Raw genomic sequence first — 20,971 nt, 5'->3', positions numbered from 1 at the left:
ATCTGCTACTGATGTCATTAGAAATCAGGACAAAGTTAAACTTAAAATCCAACTAATGAGGTTGGAATGAATAAGCCAAAGGGTACACACCATAGGATAGAAATGGGTAGGGGGGGTTCAAGCAGAATGAGACATCCAACACTGTGATGTCCGAAACTGTCTCAACAATGAGGCAGTCACTTCTGTTTTGCCAAATAATCTACAATTTTGGAAGTATTATATTGGCCACATAGATCTTTAGATTCACTCTCTCTCTCCTATTATTTAAATTTTTACAGCTTGGCAACATCAAAGGTTTCCCAGCGCCACCACTGCCTTCATATTCAGAGGACATGTTACATCTTTTAACAGCACAGTTATCCATCATCTGCTTGCTACAGCACAATGCCAATCCTGTAAGTCATCAAGAAAGCTACCAAGGGGCCCACGCCCCGCAGCAGCCGAACCGCCCGCCCTCCTTCTCCCCCCTCTTCCCCCTCCTGCTCCGGCGGCTCTCCAACCACCACGGTGCCCTCTTCCCCGCCTTCACCGGCTCCTCTTCCACCAGCCTCGACAGCCTTGCCGCCCTCACCTTTCCTCCTCCAGAACAGCTACTGGGGGAGTGGAGATAATAGAGACCAGCTCCCAGAGCCACGAGGGAGATCAAAGGGACAGCGTACCCCATCCTGGAATGGCTGACTATCTGGGAGAACCAGCTCCGGTGAGATCACCAAGGGGCACGGGCTTTCCTGGGTGGCACGGCAAGCAACCGGAGTCCCTCCCTTCCACCGTCCCAGGCCAGCTGGTAGAATTGGACAGGCGGTCCCCTTAGGCCGCGGCGGCTGGTGCCCCCACCACACGAGGCCCCCTGGACCAACTGAGATAGTTGGGTCAGAAATCCCCAGACTGCGGAGAACAGTGACCGGGGCATCCCTTCCAAACACGTGACTCCCCCGTCCAGCTGGGAACAGTGCACTTTCCTGGGCTGTGACAGCTGGCGCCCTCCCGCCACGCTTGGCGCCCCGGGCCAACTAGCTAATTCGGCCAGACGCTCTCCTGTGCTGCGGCGGCCGGCGACCCTCCCCACATTCGGAACCCCAGGCCGGCTGGCATTCTTCCAAGACGCTTCGGCTGCCGAACCTCCCCTACGGCGAGAATTTTCCAGAGTTAAAGGACCCACAGCAACTTTCACTGGTGGAACCCGTAGACAAACGTGTGCCACGAGCGCCACCTACTGGGCAGGATAAGAAAAACAGAACCCAGAGATTGCACAGAAAAATCTTTCAACCTGTGGGGTCGAACACCCAGGGAAATCTGACTAAATGCCCAGACGCCAGCAGAAGATAACGGATCACGCTCAGAAAATTGAACATATGGCCCAGTCAAACGAAGAAACCAATAGTTCAAATGAGATACAGGAGCTGAAACAACTAATGCTGAATATACGAACAGAAATGGAAAACCTCTTCAAAAACGAAATCGATAAATTGAGGGAGGACATGAAGAAGACATGGGCTGAACATAAAGAAGAAATAGAAAAACTGAAAAAACAAATCACAGAACTTATGGAAGTGAAAGATAAAGTAGAAAAGATAGAAAAAACAATGGATACCTACAATGACAGATTTAAAGAGACAGAAGATAGAATTAGTGATTTGGAGGATGAAACATCTGAATTCCAAAAAGAAACAGAAACTATCCGGAAAAGAATGGAAAAATTTGAACAAGGTATCAGGGAACTCAAGGACAATGTGAACCGTACAAATATACGTGTTGTGGGTGTCCCAGAAGGAGAAGAGAAGGAAAAAGGAGGAGAAAAACTAATGGAAGAAATTATCACTGAAAATTTCCCAACTCTTATGAAAGACCTAAAATTACAGATCCAAGAAGTGCAGTGCACCCCAAAGAGATTAGACACAAATAGGCGTTCCCCAAGACACTTACTAGTTAGAAAGTCAGAGGTCAAAGAGAAAGAGAGGATCTTGAAAGCAGCGAGAGAAAAACAATCTGTCACATACAAGGGAAGCCCAATAAGACTATGTGTAGATTTCTCAGCAGAAACCATGGAAGCTAGAAGACAGTGGGATGATATATTTAAGTTACTAAAAGAGAAAAACTGCCAACCAAGACTCCAATATCCAGCAAAATTGTTCTTCAAAAATGAGGGAGAAATTAAAACATTCTCAGACAAAAAGTCACTGAGAGAATTTGTGACCAAGAGACCAGCTCTGCAAGAAATACTAAAGGAAGCACTAGAGTCAGATACAAAAAGACAGAAGAGAGAGGCATGGAGAAAAGTGTAGAAAGAAGGAAAGTCAGATATGATATATATAATACAAAAGCCAAAATGGTAGAGGAAAATATTATCCAAACAGTAATAACTCTAAATGTTAATGGACTGAATTCCCCAATCAAAAGACATAGACTGGCAGAATGGATTAAAAAACAGGATCCTTCTATATGCTGTCTACAGGAAACACATCTTAGACCCAAAGATAAATATAGGTTGAAAGTGAAAGGTTGGGAAAAGATATTTCATGCAAATAACAACCAGAAAAGAGCAGGAGTGGCTATACTAATATCCAACAAATTAGACTTCAAATGTAAAACAGTTAAAAGAGACAAAGAAGGACACTATATACTATTCAAAGGAACAATTAAGCAAGAAGACATAACAATCATAAATATTTACGCACCGAACCAGAATGCCCCAAAATACGTGAGGAATACACTGCAAACACTGAAAAGGGAAATAGACACATCTACCATAATAGTTGGAGACTTCAATTCACCACTCTCATCAATGGACAGAACATCTAGTCAGAGGATCAATAAAGAAATAGAGAACCTGAATATTACTATAAATGAGCTTGACTTAACAGACATTTATAGGACATTACATCCCACAACAGCAGGATAGACCTTTTTTTCAAGTGCTCATGGATCATTCTCAAAGATAGACCATATGCTGGGTCACAAAGCAAGTCTTAACAAATTTAAAAAGATTGAAATCATACACAACACTTTCTTGGATCATAAAGGAATGAAGTTGGAAATCAATAATAGGCGGAGTGCCAGAAAATTCATAAATACATGGAGGCTCAACAACACACTCTTAAACAACAAGTGGGTCAAAGAAGAAATTGCAAGAGAAATTAGTAAATACCTAGAGGCAAATGAAAATGAAGACACAACATATCAAAACTTATGGGACACAGCAAAGGCAGTGCTAAGAGGGAAATTTATTGCCCTAAATGCCTTTATCAGAAAAGAAGAAAAGGCAAAAATGCAGGAATTAACTGTCCACTTGGAAGAACTGGAGAAAGAACAGCAAACTAATCCCAAAGCAAGCAAAAGGAAAGAAATAACAAAGATTAGAGCAGAAATAAATGAAATTGAAAACATGAAAACAATAGAGAAAATCAATAAGACCAGAAGTTGGTTCTATGAGAAAATCAACAAGATTGATGGGCCCTTAGCAAGATTGACAAAAAGAAGAAGAGAGAGGATGCAAATAAATAAGATTAGAAATGGAAGAGGAGACATAACTACTGACCTCACAGAAAAAAAGGAGGTAATAACAGGATACTATGAACAACTTTACGCTAATAAATACAACAATTTAGATGAAATGGACAGGTTCCTGGAAAGACATGAACAACCAACTTTGACTCAAGAAGAAATAGACGACCTCAACAAACCAATCACAAGTAAAGAGATTGAATTAGTTATTCAAAAGCTCCCTAAAAAGAAAAGTCCAGGACCAGACGGCTTCACATGTGAATTCTATCAAACATTCCAGAAAGAATTAGTACCTACTCTCCTCAAACTCTTCAAAAAAATCGAAGTGGAGGGAAAACTACCTAATACATTCTATGAAGCCAACATCACCCTCATACCAAAACCAGGCAAAGATATTACAAAAAAAGAAAACTACAGACCAATCTCTCTAATGAATACAGATGCAAAAATCCTCAATAAAATTCTAGCAAATTGTATCCAACAACACATTAAAAGAATTATACATCATGACCAAGTAGGATTCATCCCAGGTATGCAAGGATGGTTCAACATAAGAAAATCAGTTAATGTAATACACCATATCAACAAATCAAAGCAGAAAAATCACATGATCATCTCAATTGATGCAGAGAAGGCATTTGACAAGATTCAACATCCTTTCCTGTTGAAAACACTTCAAAAGATAGGAATACAAGGGAACTTCCTTAAAATGATAGAGGGAATATATGAAAAACACAGCTAATATCATCCTCAATGGGGAAAAATTGAAAACTTTCCCCCTAAGATCAGGAACAAGACAAGGATGTCCACTATCACCACTATTATTCAACATTGTGTTGGAAGTTCTAGCCAGAGCAATTAGGCAAGAAAAAGAAATACAAGGCATCAAAATTGGAAAGGAAGAAGTAAAACTATCACTGTTTGCAGACGATATGATACTATAACTAGAAAACCCAGAAAAATCCACAACAAAATTACTAGAGCTAATAAATGAGTACAGCAAAGTAGCAGGCTACAAGATCAACATTCAAAAATCTGCAGCTTTTCTATACACTAGTAATGAACAAGCTGAGGCGGAAATCAAGAAACGAATCCCATTTACAATCGCAACTAAAAGAATAAAATACCTAGGAATAAATTTAACCAAAGAGACAAAAAACCTATATAAAGAAAACTACAAAAAACTGCTAAAAGAAATCACAGAAGACCTAAATAGATGGAAGGGCATACCGTGTTCATGGATTGGAAGACTAAATATAATTAAGATGTCAATCCTACCTAAACTCATCTACAGATTCAATGCAATACCAATCAAAATCCCAACAACTTATTTTTCAGAATTAGAAAAACCAATAAGCAAATTTATCTGGAAGGGCAGGTTGCCCCGAATTGCTAAAAACATCTTGAGGAAAAAAAATGAAGCTGGAGGTCTAGCGATGCCGGACTTTAAGGCATATTATGAAGCCACAGTGGTCAAAACAGCATGGTATTGGCATAAAGATAGATATATCGACCAATGGAATCGAATAGAGTGCTCAGATATAGACCCTCTCATCTATGGACATTTGATCTTTGATAAGGCAGTCAAGCCAACTCACCTGGGACAGAACAGTCTCTTCAATAAATGGTGCCTAGAGAACTGGATATCCATAAGTAAAAGAATGAAAGAAGACCCATATCTCACACCTTATACAAAAATTAACTCAAAATGGATCAAAGATCTAAACATTAGGTCTAAGACCATAAAACAGTTAGAGGAAAATGTAGGGAGATATCTTACGAATCTTACAACTGGAGGCGGTTTTATGGACCTTAAACCTAAAGCAAGAGCACTGAAGAAAGAAAGAAAGAAATGGGAGCTCCTCAAAATTAAACACTTTTGTGCATCAAAGAACTTCATCAAGAAAGTAGAAAGACAGCCTACACAATGGGAGACAATATTTGGAAACGACATATCAGATAAAGGTCTAGTATCCAGAATTTATAAAGAGATTGTTCAACTCAACAACAAAAATACAGCCAACCCAATTACAATATGGGAAAAAGACTTGAACAGACACCTACCAGAAGAAGAAATACGGATGGCCAAGAGGCACATGAAGAGATGCTCAATGTCCCTGGCCATTAGAGAAATGCAAATCAAAACCACAATGAGATATCATCTCACACCCACCAGAATGGCCATTATCAACAAATCAGAAAATGACAAGTGCTGGAGAGGATGCGGAGAAAGAGGCACACTTATCCACTGTTGGTGGGAATGTCAAATGGTGCAACCACTGTGGAAGGCAGTTTGGCGGTTCCTCAAAAAGCTGAATATAGAATTGCCATACGACCCAGCAATACCATTGCTAGGTATCTACTCAAAGGACTTAAGGGCAAAGACACAAACGGACATTTGCACACCAATGTTTATAGCAGCGTTATTTACAATTGCAAAGAGATGGAAACAGCCAAAATCTCCATCAACAGAAGAGTGGCTAAACAAACTGTGGTATATACATACGATGGAATATTATGTAGCTTTAAGACAAGATAAACTTATGAACCATGTAATAACATGGATGGACCTAGAGAATATTATGCTGAGTGAATCCAGCCAAAAACTAAAGGACAAATACTGTATGGTCCCACTGATGTGAATGGACATTCGAGAATAAACTTGAAGTATGTCATTGGTAACAGAGTTCAGCAGGAGTTAGAAACAGGGTAAGACAATGGGTAATTGAAGCTGAAGGGATACAGACTGTGCAACAGGACTAGACACAAAAACTCAAAAATGGACAGCACAATAATACCTAATTGTAAAGTAATCATGTTAAAACACTGAATGAAGCTGCATCTGAGCTATAGGGTTTTTTTTGTTTTTGTTTGCTTGTTTGTTTGTTTGTTGTTGTTGTTTTTTATTATTATTACTACTTTTATTTCTTTTCTTTATATTAACATTTTATATCTTTTTCTGTTGTGTTGCTAGTTCCTCTAAACCGATGCAAATGTACTAAGAAATGATGATCATGCATCTATGTGATGATGTTAAGAATTACTGAGTGCATATGTAGAACGGTATGATTTCTAAATGTTGTGTTAATTTCTTTTTTTTTCTTTCCGTTAATAAAAAAAATAAAAAATAAAAATAAAAAAAATAAAAAAAAAAAAGAAAGCTACCAAGGTCTCCATGGCCAGGGCGACCTGCACTTCCCTCTCACATGCCTGGGAACAACACTCTGGAAGAAAGGGTACCAGAGAGCCAAAAGCCAACATCCCTCATCCAAAAATGAGTATCAACTACTCCAATAGGGGAGAAAGCAAGTGAGAGAAAAGAGTGGTATTGGCAGGTTCCTGGTCTTTGCTCACAGCAGCGTACTGCACTGTCAACCCACCTATCAAGCCAGATGACTGCAAATACCCTTCTGGTCCATTACAGAAGGGAGTCTGAGAAGGAGGCAGGCTGGGTTGCTCTCCAAGGTGCTGAAGAGGAAAAGCCCTGAACTAAGCATTGTGACGAGACAGAATCAGACAGAGATGCCCAGAAGGCCCGAGTTGAAAGGAGACTTAGAAACCATCTACTTCTGTCCCCTCACTGTATACATAAGGAGTTAAGACTCAGAGACAGTGAATTATTTGCCTAGGCTCATACAAGTTCAGGTTTTCAGTCCAGAACACTTTTTGTGCTAAAAGGCCAGATTTTCAATGTAGAAATAAATGACATATATTTTGTTTATTCATGTGGGCTTTTAGGAGATCTAAAAAGTTATAACAAATTATATTATTCAATAAAACTGCACCTGGCTTTACCTCCATTATAAAAGCTGTGACAATTCTGGCTCATGACTGGGAGGGGAGGGTGCATTATCTGAACACACACACACACACACACACACACACACACACCTCAATGAGACTAAGAACTGAAAGAGACCATGCCACATACTCAAGGCTCCCCATATCCCAAGAAAAGGCCTTATCACATAAGGAAGAGGCACTTCCTTCCCCATTCTGCCTCACTTACATATTTTTAAGGGACTCTGCAATTATATATTTTAAAGGAATTTTGTTGATACAAAAACCTTGTGTACACTACAGACCATGGCACTAAAAGACAAAGTATTGAAGTAGCTTGCTTAGGATCTGACAGTCAGGATAACTTTAGGTTCCTGAATGTAACCTCAATCCTTGTGTTGCATCAGGTCCTGAAACCAGGTGACATAGCCACTGTTTTTACACAGTGAAAATTTTACTAAATTGTATTCATTTCCAATATGATAGTTTAAAGTCTTTCTACATGATGGCTCATTTCTACAGTACTTAATGATGTTGTGTGTTCATACAGCACCTTGAAATTTTCAGGGGATTTTGCACACGCTCTTCTTGCTAGATTCCTACAGCAAAGCTATGATGAAAGAGTTACTATTACTTCCATTTTACCAGTGCCAGCACAGTCCTTGACTATGCTGGTTTGAAACTGTTACGTACCCAGAAAAGCCATGTTCTTCTAATCCAATCCTGCGGGGGGCAGACCTTTTGATTAGGTTGTTTCCATGGAGATGTGACCCCACCCATTCCAGGTGGGTCCTAATCCACTTACTGGAGTCCTTTAAGAGGGAGAGATTTTGGAGAAAGCACAGATGCCTGAAGATCCAACACATACAGCAGACACCTGGAGACAGAATGCACTGGGAGATACTAAGGAAGGGCCCACAGGAGCTAAGAGAACTATTTTGAAACCAACCTAGGAGAGAAGGGCCAGTAGATGTTGCCATATACCTTCCCACATGACAGAGGAACCATGGACGCAATCCGCCTTTCTTGAGTGAAGGCATCCTCTAGTTGATGCCTTAATTTGGACATTTTCACAGCTTTAGAATCTTGTAACTTAATAAATCCCCCTTGTAAAAGCCAATCCATTTCTGATATATTGTACTCCAGCAGCTTTAGCAAACCCAAACACCAGCTTCATGAATGAATTGAATGAATGACTCTCAAGATGCTAAATTAATAGCCTGATTTCACACTCTTGCATCACTGCATATGAATCACGTTTGGCAAATGGCACAACCATGGCAAAGGCCCAGAATTCTTTTTAGTCTAGGTTAAACCAGAGTTCATATGCCTAGTCCCATGGAAAACTGAACTTGCTCCCCTTACACACATACACACACACACACTTTTCTGTCTCTCCCTGCAGGTCTTCCATTTCACTGCCAATTCACCCATATATACTCTCTCATCAGCACCACAATTGGCCTTGTAATGCCTAGAAGATGAACCTCATTCCAAGCCTGATTCTTTCAGGCTAACTGGGTACAGAATCTAATCACACAGAGTCAAAACTGTAAAGTTGCAGAAATTGTCATGTATTATCACCTGGTATGAGAAGGAAGTGAGATGCTATCCCATGTCCCCAGGAACACTCCCTTCTCAAATCTCCCAAACCTGACAGTCTCAACCAGGAATCCAATGATCCATCACGTCCTACCTTATATCTCTTGTACTGTTGCCCTGTGTTGTTGCTTAACTCTTCATATGGGAACATCTCACTTCCTAGCTGTCATCTCCTCTTAGTCAGATGATCTGGAACTGACAGATTTGTTGGGCATAAGGTATATGATGACTACCCAGTTTTATTTTAGTTAATTTTGATGATGGGTTGTGCACATTTATTTCTGTTTGTGAAATGAATATATCAATCTGGGAAATGGGACTGAAATTTCAGGCCTGGCTCTCTTGGCAGCTGTGACTTTTGATTCATCATATTTTGCATAAAATCAATGTAGCATATTACACATGTGGCCTAACTACCTTAAGGAATTTGAGATTTAATAAGATTACGTTTGTAAATACTTAAGGGGCTCCTGGAAAGAAGATGTCATATCAACACATTGCATCATGAAAATTCTACAGTTAGAAACAGATGCTCATATTCTGTTATGAAGTTACTCATGTACTGTTATGAAGTTACTGCAAAATATTAGACAGAAATCTTGAATTACTGACTTGATTAGTAATTTATAGTATACTTTCTGATTCTGCATCCTTTTCAAGATCATGAGTTGTCTGAAAAAAACTGGATGTGCTCTACAATGAATAAATAGCATGTTGTAAAAGGAAAATATAAATATGTTTATTGTCTAGATTATAATCACTGAGTTAACTCTGTCATGGTGACAATCAGGCTGCAGCTGTATGTGCACACTTGTACGAGTCTGAACAAACGAAGTGAGAGTTCGGAGCTCTGTATCACAGTGTGATAGACTGCTAAACAGATAAATTTTCCAGCAGTGAGGCAAGACGGGTTGGCTTAGGATTGGGACACCTGTATATTACAAAAAGTACTGGTCAAACGAATGTAGCAATTGAATGAAAAGCACTTTCCAGTCCATTCCTTAGCTGCTGAGAAGCTCAGCTCCACTGTCCATTTAAGAGCAAGATGCTAGGAATGACTATTTTCCATCCTTGCCATTGCTCAGCTGCTATTATGAGTTGTCAAATCAGACTGTTCCCAAGGCTGCAGTCTGAGTGTGAGATCCAGGGGCCAGACTCATCACTGTAGGAGATCCTGGTGGCTTTGCACTGAATTAAAAATTACTGAATGAGCAGACATGAATTTTCTGATGGCAGGACTTGCTTTTTTATTTCTTTGTATCCTCCATGGCCTGGCAGAGATAGTGTATCCACTACACTGATTTGATAGGCCAACTAAGAATGAGAAGTTACCAAGTAAAGAGAAGGAAAGAGAACCTTTTTTGGTGAATGGGAGAGAAAGCTTATGCACGGAATCCTAGATGTTGGCAGAGTCTGTGCTTTGGGTAATGGAGACAGGTTTCCAGGCAAGCTGAGAATGGAACAGGAAAATCTGAGGGAGGATGGGTTCAAGCCTCATTCTCAGCTTTGTTGGCAACTGTTAATATAAAGGCAGCCATAGGAAAAATCCAAGGCAAAAGAGATAAACAGGTGGGCCACTCAACTGAATGGCTCCTTTTATGTTTCTAATTTAAGGTATTCTGCTACCCACAATTGGAAGGTTCCAACTAGCCCAGATAAACAGCTGAAACAGGGAAAACATGTTAAGTCTCTGTAGCAAGGAGAAAGTGTTAAACTATTGAATAAAATAGCAGTCACTTTTTTTGAGACAATTTGGGCAATTAGGTCTGAAAAAGTTCCCTTTCTCCATTCAAACATAAAAAAAAAAGTGGAGAATTCCACACTAAGATTCCTTACAGTGATGAAATTGCCTGGGAAATCTTTTCTCACTGATTTCAAAATTTTTTTATCACTCCTGAACATTCTGTAGCATCTCTCCCATGGGAAGATTTCCCTGGTATGGTTGTGACTTGTCCAAGGCAGCACATTTCATTAGCACTGTAAGGAGTGGTATGGAGGAAGGGGTGAAAAGACAAAGGTTTGGGAGAAGGAACCCAGCTCAAAGTTTCAGCTGTGACCGAGACCTAGTTACTTATCTTCTCTGAGTCTCTCCATCTCTACAAATCTATCCAATGGGTCTAATAAAACTGTTCCCACATATTTAATTAAAATATAATGCCTTCTTGCACATTATCTGTCTGTAGTAGATGTACAGTTAATACAGGTAAGTCCCTTCCCTCCTGCCAACGAAACGGGTTCCACTATGAGACCCTACATCTTACCAATCACTCTAAGGTGATAAGCAACATAAGACAAGTGGGAAGAAAATGGCAGAGAAGAGAAAGCTGTGCATACTGAATCAGATTCTTGGCCTTTCCCTCATGTTTCAAATCCAGTACCAAGGGTCCCCATTGTTGGACAGAAAAGCCTCGTGGTTAGAAGCAAGTACTCAAAAGTCAAACTTGTCTTCAAATGTGGCCATGCCACTGAGTACCAGCAGGATTACCAACAAAAAATGTAAAACAGCTCCCTCATCTTAAAAAGAGAAAAGCAACAGCATGAATACTCACTGAATTAATCTATATTAATTAATAAACATGTATTGAGTCAACACTCAGTACATGTTTTCTATTATCATCTCCATCACCATCTAATCAGCAGAACTCTAGTGGGTGAGAGGTTGAAAAAATTAATAGCATAACTCTAAGGATAAGAGGTATAGAAATACAAGCATCTCAATGTAGCAAGAAGTGCATAGTCAGTAAAATTAGGTTTTGTGAAATTTATTTTCTGTGTGGGTGGCCTAGATAGCAAGTGGCAGACCAGTATCTTGATACATGGTACAGAGCCTCTGATGCCTTAAGCTTTGCTAGTAGCTGCTGAAAGGAAACTTGTGAAGAAGTTCATTTTGCGCATTCAACGTCACCCTTCCCTTAGTCCTTTCCTCCTCCTCCTCGGAGGCCTATTGCAGGCCCCTTGCTATCCAGGGCCCCTTGATTATCTGTTGCCACCCAGCCAGCCTCTTCTCTAGCTTCTTCTATCCAAACCCCAGTGGTATTGAAACACCAGTCAATGTACCAAGGCCAAACACCTTACACAAGAAGTATTATGAGAGAGTTTGTTTAAAATATAGTTTCTCAGGTTCTACCTTCAGGGAATCGGACCCTATGGGTCAGAGATGGGGCCTGGCTATCCATGATTTAATTGTTTTAATAGAGAAGTTGTGGTTCACAAAAAAACATCATGCAGAAAATACAGAGTTGCCATATACCCCCTTCACACACACAGCTTTCCCCACTATCAATTCCTTTGCATCAGAGTGGTACCTATCCTACAACTGATGAAAGGACTTTATAAGTATACTCTTAACTATAGTCCATAGTTTACATTAGGGTTCATTGTGTGCATTGTTCAATCCTGTGATTTTGTTTGGTTTGTTTTACTTTTATTCTGATAACATACATACAACGTAAAATCCCCCTCTAGGAAGCACAAACATACACAATGATGTGCCATACTCACAACGATGTGCCACCGTCACTACCATTCACCACCAAAACTTTTCCATCACCTCAAACAGAAACCGTGCGCCAATTAAGCTCCAACTCCCCACTCTCTACCACCACCCCTGCTCCTGGAAACCTCCATCCTGGTTTCTCACTCTATGAACTTATCCATTCTGGGCAGGTTTGACAGGATTACGTACCCTAGAAAAGCCTTGTGTTAATCCTGATCCATCTTGTGAAAGCAGCCATTTCTTTTCATCCCTATCAGTACCATCGTTTGGAAATTTGATTAGATTACCCCCAATGAGATATGACTTGCCCAGTTGTGGGTATTAACCTTTGATTAGAGGGAGATGTGACTCCACCCATTCCAAGTGGGGTCTCGATTAGCTTACTGGAATCCTTTAAAAGAGGAAACATTTTTTGGAAAGAGGAGCAGAGCCACAAGATCCACGAGAACCACAAGAGCCTGAGAGCCAGGGATCTTTGGAGATGAAGAAGGAAAACACCCCTGGGGGAGCTTCATGAAACAAGAAGCCTGGAGAGAAAGCTAGCTGACATTGTCATGTTCGCCATGGCCTTTCCAGTTGAGAGAGAAACCCTGAATTTCATTGGCCTTTTGGAGCCAAGGTATTTTTCCCTGATGCTTTACATTGGACATTTCTATATCCTTGCTTTAACATTGGACATTTTTATGGGCTGAGAACTGTAAAGCCACAAACTTAATAAATTCCCCCCTTTTAAAAGCCATTTTATTTCTCATATATCACATTCTGGCAGCTGGCAAACTAGAACACATTTTAATTATTTCATATCAGTTAGATTATACATAATTTGTACTTCTGTATCTGGCCTCTACCCTCAATGATGTCCTTGAGGTTTATCCATATTGTTGCATGTATCAGAACTTGATTCCTTTTTATGACTGAAAAACATTCCATTGTGTGTAAAACCACATTCTGTTTACTCATCTGTTGCTAGGCCACTTGGGTTGCCTCCATCCTTCACCAATTGTGAATAATGCTGATATGAACACTGGTAAGCAAATATGTGTCCAAATCCCTGCTTTCAATTCTTTTGGGTACATTCTTAAAAGTGGGATTGTCCAGTCATATGGCAATTCTATACTCAACTTGCCAGAGAAATTCCAAACTATTTTCCACAGTGGCTGCACCATTCCACATTTCCACCAAAAATGAACAACATTCCTATCTCTCCACCCTCCCCAAAACCTACCATTTTGCATTTTTTAATAGTACTCATTCTAGTGAATGTGAAATGGTATCTCACTGTGGTTTTATTTGCATTTCTCTAATGGTTAATGATGGTGAGCTTCTTTTCATGCACTTTCTGACCACTTGTACACCTTCTTTGGAGAAATGCTCAGTCTAGTTTTTTTGCCCATTTTTAAATTGGGCTGTCCATCTTTTTGTCGTTGAGTTGTAGGATGTTTTTATACATTCTAGATATTAATGCTTTATTGGATATATGGTTTCCAAATATTTTCTCCCATTTTCTACGTTGTTCATTAATATCATAATAAAGTATCTTGAGGCACAAAGTTTTCATTTTGATGAAATCCCACTTATCTATTTTTTCTTTTGCTGCTCGTGTTTTTGGAATAAAGTGGAAGAAAATACTGATGAAGGTAAAGTCCTGAAAATACTTACCTATATTCCCTTTTAGGAGTTTTATCATTTTCGTTCTTATATTTAGGTCTATTATCATTTTGAGTTGATTTTTGTATATGGTGTGAAGCAGAGGTTCACCTTCATTTCTTGTATATGGATATCCAGTTCTCCCAGCAATATCCGTTGAAGAGACTATACTTTTCCACATGAGTGGACATGGTACCCTTGTCAAAAATCAATTGGTCAGAGATACTAGTGTTTATTTCTGGACTGTGAATTGAAATTCATTGTTCTATATGTCTGTCCTTGTGTCAGTGCTGTGCAGTTTTAATTACTGTAGCTTTGTAATGAGTTTTAAAATTGGAAGTGTGAGCTCTCCAATTTCATTCTTTTTCAGGATGGCTTTGGCTATGGAGGGGGACCCCTTACCTTTCCGTATAAATTTGATAACTGGCTTTTCCATTTAAAGAACACAGTTAGACTTTTGACAATGAATGTGCTCAATCTGTAAATCACTTTGGGTAGAACTGACACCTTTTGTTTTTATTAGAGAAGTCATGGATTTATAGAACTGTCATAGATATTAAATACAGAATTTCCATGTACCAACCTATTATTAACATGTTGAACTGGTACAGGACATTTGTTAAAACTGATAAAAGCACATTTTTATTATTGTACTATTAACTATAGTCCATGGTTCAGAATTGACACCTTAACAATATTTAGTTTTCTATTCCATAAACATGGATGGTGCTTACATTAATTTAGATCTTCTTTGGTGTGTTTAACAATAATTATAGCTTTCCATGTAGAAGTCCCTTACATTATTGTTCTTAAACTTACTCCCAGATATTTGGATTTTTTTCAGCTGTTATTAAAAATGGAATTCTATATGCCCTTTATCATGTTGAGGAAATTTCCTCCTATTCCTAGTTTTTTAAGTATTTTTATTACAAAAGAATGATGGATTTTATGAAATGCCTTGTTTGTGGCAAATGAGATGAGCATTAGTGGTTTTCTTCATTCACTCTACTGATGTAGTATATTACATCAATCAATTTTCTTATATTGAACCACACTCACATACTTGAGATAAACCTGGAATACTTCTTGGGAAGTATATTCTGCCATTATTTCTTTAAATATTTCCTCTGACCCTTTCTCTCTTTCTTCTCCTTCTGGAACTCCTATAATGTATATATTGGCATGATAAATAGTGTCCCACAAGTCTGTTGGGCTCTGTTTACTTTTTCTTTATTCTTTGTTCTTTCTGATCCTCAGCCTGAATCATCTGACTTGTCTTGTTTTTGAGTTTACTGATTCTTTCTTTCACCAGCTCCATTCTCCTGCTGAATCTCTCTAGGCAATTTTTCATTTTATTTACTGTGGCCTTTAACTCCAGAATTTCTGCTTGGCTCCTTATTAAAATTTCTATCTATTGCAATTCCCATATTATTCCTTAATTGTTTTACTGATAAGCTTTAGTTCTTTCTCTGTGATCTCCTCTAACTCCTTGAGTATACTGAGAATCTTTTTTTATTTTTTTTTAATGGTCTGGTATGTCCAAACTTGATGGTTTCTGGACTTTTTTCTTGCTATTTTGGAAATGACATCATTTCTTACTTCTTTGTTTATCATGTAATTTTTTTCTACACTGTATGTGTAACATTCTAAAGTGTTAACTGTAGGATTTAATCCCTGAGCTGTTTCCTAAGTTTTATTCAGTTAGTGATTTGACAGAGATTTCCTTAAGTGCCAGGAGCTAATAAAAACAAACACTAAAACACAATCTCAGAAAATTGGTTCTGTGTTGGCTGGTGTTCTCCTCCAGAGTTTAGCCTTCCTAGCAAGAAGATCAGCCTGAGGCCATTGTGATGTGCAGTGTCTTCTCCATTTTTTCTTAGCCTGCATATTATCCTGGACCTGTGCTTGGTCTTGGCCTTACTGTGGTACCTCCAGAAGGGGGCTAGTTACCCACATTAGGAGTGCAAACTGACTCCACACTGTGCTGGGGAGGGTGTGGGGAAGGATCCACCAAGGCATCACAAGCTTCTCCTACCATTTTTAAAGCTGTATTTTCTTGATACGACACTTGCCAAGTTACTGCAACCATTTAGCTGTTTTCCAGAGTTTTGAGGAAGGTGTCTCTGCTAGTTTCCAAAGGTTGATCAAAGGTTCTATAGGGGAAAAGCATCCCAGACTACCTTACACCACCATCTTGGTCAACAGAAGATTATATCCATGATTTCTTATAAGTTCCCCAGATACTATTATGTGTAGTCAAATTGGAGAGCCATGTTTCTAGACTTCCTACACCAAAATCAAAATTTTCCTCTCCTGTGGCCAAGTCTTTCAGGGCTTTTCTTTTCCCTGACCTGTCTGAAAAACTGATTTATGTTTAGTTTCCACAAATTATTAAGCCACAACAACTTCATTCATGCTTCGCCTCCAAGATCTTATGTTTATGCCATACATCAAGATGTGACAAATTTCAGGAGAGGGTGAGAATATTTAGAGTCCTTCAGTTCATTCCACGTAAATGGGGCAGACCCTAAAGAATATTGTGGACCCAGATCTCCCATCCTCATTCTACCTTCCATACAAAGACACCTTACTAGTCATGAAGGAGACACAGTGGATGAAAGTTTAGAGACATGATCAAAGAGGCACCATGGAGATACAAAATATAATTATCCTTATCACTATAACAACAACAACAACAAAAAACATGAAATGAGCTCCAACAGTCAAGCACCAACCTAAGTTCTTTACAGGATTAGATCATTTATCATGTGTAATCAATGAGTATTATTATCATTATAAACTGTTCTACAACTGAAGAAATTGAAATGCCCAATATCACACAGCTAACAAGTGACTGACAATGGCAGAAGATAATTTTTCCCAGAGACCAGAGAATTTTTGAAGGTATGAACCCTGATTGGGCAAAGATACATCTTCTCTCCTCTTCATTTTCTTCTCTAAAGAGAAGAATACCAGAAATCAGAGAGTAAAAGTTTTGGAAGAAAAAAAGCAAAAGTGTACAGGTGTAAAGAAACAGTGGTGTCTTCAGGGCTTTTTGGGTTAGGAATTACTAAACGAGGGCTTTGAAGTCTCTTTCTGTCCTGTGGCATATGAGGACACGTAGGACCCTTCCTCTCTCTTCCACTTGGGCATCATGGGGCAGGGATGAGCAGGTGTGCTACCTGCTTTAGAGCCACTTTAACTCTACAAAATTGAAGGTGCCAAAGAGAGTCCTTGAGAGTAAAAACGGAGACAGCAGCTGGGGGTTGGCTTTACCCAGGCTACATAGTTTTGTTTCCGGAACAAAAAAGAGTCAGAGGTTCATGTGGAAATACAGATTTATATCCGGCTATAGCCATGACTCTTCAGAAGTCCAGAAAGCACCCTGAATATATCATAAAGTGGACTAAGACTCATTTCAAAATAGGTGGCCTTCTCTTAAGCCTGGTTTCTGTATCCTGCCCTTCCAGGTCACCTTCTGAAAGAGATCTCAGAGTTGGAACGAGAAGCATATTCAAGTATCTGCTAATCATAAATGTAGTCCAGAGGTGACTGACATTTAACATCCGTCATCTTGCTAAGCTCTGGAGGGAGGCTGCTCCCCACATGTCTGCCTCTAGCCTGGGCCCAAGAGAGCAAGTCCTGAGGCTGAATAGTCATTTTAACCTTGAGGATATCATGAATGAGAAGGCTCAACACATAGGTACTGCTTAGAATGCAACAAATTCTTTGTAATTGGACTCAGGTCACTATACATAGGCTTTTCAGTGGATTCTGGAGAGATCAAACCATTCTCCTTTATCATCACTGCTTTAAGAAACAAAACAAATACCATACAAAGAGTTGACTTAACATCAGGAATTTATTCGCTCTTGGTATTAGAGGCTAGAAAGATTTGCTTCCTCCCAGAGTTAGTATCTTCTGACTGGCCCACAGTTTCTGGCTAGTTGTCAATCTTTGGGGTTTCTTGGCTGTTCCATCTTATGGCCACACACATAGTGGGATCTTCTCATTTCTCATCAGGGCTCCAGCTTCTGGCTGGCTCCACATGGCTTACCTCTGTGCAACCTTCTCTATAAGGTTTCCAGTAATAGGATTAAGATCTACACTGACTCTACAGGGCCACATCTTTACTCAATAACTTCATCAAAAGGTCCTATATGTAATGGGCTCCCATCCACAGGAATTGATTAAGAGTAAGAATGTGCTTTTCTGGGGTACACAACTTCAAGCCATCACAAACATTATCTAGCTGTTCAACCACAAATGACCTATTGGTCTCTAATAGATCTTCTCCTTTCTTCAGCTGTCAGTAAACCTGCCTCCAATGACAGACATGGGGCACAATGTCTTTCCACTCCAACCTAGAGCCTCCTGTTAAATGCCCCAGATCTCACAAACAGTCCTGCTATTCTGTGACAAGCTGAAAAGCTCATTCCTCTGCAGAGAATGAATGATAAAACAACTCCACATTATTCAAAATCCAGTGTCGTAAGCAGTTTCCATTTAGGAAAGATATTTAAGCAAAGCTGTACTTGATAAAATGAAATAGAAGTAGCCACTTCAGTGGCACAGGCTGCTGAGATTCATTCTAAGGTAGACTGGTTTATTCGCTTCCAAGTGGAACGAACTCAACAACAATATATCACAGTTAACTGTGATCACAGCTCCATGGAATTTCAGCCAGAGCCTGGAGTACACTGAGGTGCACTTAATATTCCCCGATCTGTAATCAACCTTTTGTACATTTGTTCCTAATCACAGGATACCATTTCATCTTAATGGACTGTTTTCTTAGCGTATTACAGTTGGTCATTTCAGCAAGCCTAATGGCCCATTCAGTAGGTTAAATTACAATTAGAGTCCCTTGGTTTTTGTTTCTAAGCCAGCCTTGGAGGGGGTTCATTTCTTTTCTCCTTCCATTGCCTGATTTCAAGGGCAGACTCACCAAATATCAAAGGCAAATGCGTACCTGTTGCAGTCAACGTGGAGCAGGAGGTGAGAGGCACTGACGGACAGTGCAACCTTGTGCCACCGTCCATCTGCCATCCGATAGGGAAATGCCTCTGTCCTGGGCTTCCCATTATGTATGTAGTGGTATCGAATCTCATCCCTCAGGCCACTGCTCTCCAGTTCAAAATAGCTGTATATAAAGAAACAAAGACTGGTTTTATTTTACATAGCACAGTCATCATCAATCCCCACCCGCTTACTCCCACATATCTCAGAATCTAAACTTAGCTAAACCATACAGGAAAAGTCATAACCTGAGATCAACTGTATTGTATGGAACCCAGCTAAACTATTGTCTGGGAGCCCTCCTGCCAAACACCTTGAGCCTATGAACTGGAGCTCAATTGATCCACCATAAGGTAACAGGCCATAAGCAAATTAGCAAAGCTTGGTGCAGTCTCTCTTAGAAGTCGGTTCAGAACCCTCCTTCTAATATCTATAAAAAGCCTATTCATGAGGAATGGATTTACTGATGTTTATTTTTAGAACAGCCATTTTATATTTTTTAAAGAATTTCAAGGAAATAGAAGTCATGTTGAACATCAGCAACTGAAAGAAACTGTCTGACTGAGGAGATTAGTAAGGCTTTTTAAAAAATATTTTTCTTCACCCTGGACAAAAAGCTATAACTAGAGAACAATTTCTAGTCATTGAGGAGGAAAAGTTGAAGCTACTCACATCATTTGTTTCAATATTTCAAGTTTTCATGGAATGAAACATACAATTGAGTTTTCTACTTTCCCAAATTTTTACCATATTTTCCAAATCCATGAGAAATTTTTAGCAGCAACAATGCAATCATCATAGACAATTTTGGGACACGCATCAGACCCACAGCAGGACTGGTTCTTCCAAGGGTAAGGGACATATTTAGTCTTCTATGCCTTTCCTCTGGCATGTGTCACCACGTCATCATAAACATCAAGCCTAATTTCGCTGCCAGGCATTGCACTAGGCATTTGACATATATTATCTAATTTCTCACCCACGAAGCCTTACAAAATTGATTTTAGTATCTCATTTGAAGATTCTAAAATTGAGATTCAGAAATTAAATAACATCTCCAAGCCAAGATTTAACTTGGGTCTAAATCTGACAGCCTGTGCACCATCAGTTTGTCTCTACCAGATGATGCCATGATAACAACAGAGTAAGGATAGCCTAAGCTGGCACTGACTCCCAGCAACTCAGGCAGAGAGACAACTCATTAGATACTTGCCTAGACAAGAATCTAGGTTTAATTCCTCAATCCCTCGATTTGGACAGACATGGAGCTTCTCTGATCTGTTGGGTTGGCCTGACACTACTAACCAAAGCGTATTTAATCTAAAATATAAAACGCAACTTCTGTAAGAACTGAAATTAATATATCATGAAACTCAGCCTCTTTGAAAGGGTAAAAATTAGAGATTATCTGGCCATGTATTCATACATTCAACACACTGTTACTGAACACAAAATGAAGGGCTAAAAAAAAAAAAACAATTTAAATATCCTGCTCTTAAGGAGCTTTGAGAGCAGTGAATAAGGGAATAAAATATGTACCCCCTAAAAACATGCAAAGGAAGTTAGAAAATGACCTAAGAGAAAGAACTTGGGAAGCAAAGGAAACTGTCATTGAATGAGTGACCTGCCATGTGCAATAATGTGCCAAGCACTTTCATAAACCTCATCTCATTTTGTTTTTTAAGACAGGTATTATTATACCAGTTTTACAGATGAGTTCAAAGATTATTAGAAAGATTAAATACCTTTCCCAAAACCACACAGCTCCTATAGAAAACAATAGCATAACCTCATAGTTGAGACCTTACCAAGATTCACACATTATAGGGCATCTCTCAACTACTCCATTTTGACCAATGAGCTTCTGTGAAAGGACTACCTTGAAAGTAACTCAATGACAATTACAATGCTCACAGAGATCACCTG

The 20,971-nt window shown here is 39.4% G+C and overlaps 2 protein-coding genes across 10 annotated transcripts in view; one reads left to right on the top strand and one right to left on the bottom strand.

Moving 5' to 3' along the window:
* NELL1 (neural EGFL like 1) overlaps positions 1-20,971 on the bottom strand; it is an 884,414-nt gene that overhangs the window by 715,073 nt on the left and 148,370 nt on the right. The window contains exon 4 of the mRNA XM_077114226.1: positions 18,999-19,169. Within this exon, the coding sequence (XP_076970341.1) occupies positions 18,999-19,169 (171 nt within the window). The remainder of the gene's footprint in view (positions 1-18,998; positions 19,170-20,971) is intronic.
* Positions 13,314-20,971, top strand: part of LOC143644781 (uncharacterized) — a 64,058-nt gene continuing 56,400 nt past the window's right edge. For 4 of the 9 annotated variants that reach the window (XR_013156862.1, XR_013156861.1, XR_013156859.1 and 1 more), the window contains exon 1: positions 13,338-13,406. Coding sequence is in view for 2 of the 9 variants with exons in the window: in XM_077114227.1 (XP_076970342.1) it covers positions 13,397-13,406 (10 nt within the window). In the remaining 7 variants the exon portion in view is untranslated. Of the gene's footprint in view, positions 13,407-13,987; positions 14,017-20,971 lie in introns of those variants that run through there. The other 5 variants (XM_077114227.1, XM_077114228.1, XR_013156864.1 and 2 more) reach the window with 4 other exon arrangements.

This window comes from Tamandua tetradactyla, chromosome 8, assembly GCF_023851605.1.
Source record: "Tamandua tetradactyla isolate mTamTet1 chromosome 8, mTamTet1.pri, whole genome shotgun sequence".
Taxonomy (NCBI): domain Eukaryota; kingdom Metazoa; phylum Chordata; class Mammalia; order Pilosa; family Myrmecophagidae; genus Tamandua; species Tamandua tetradactyla.
Note: the sequence above shows the minus strand (reverse complement) of the source record. Positions and strands in the feature narration are given on the sequence as shown.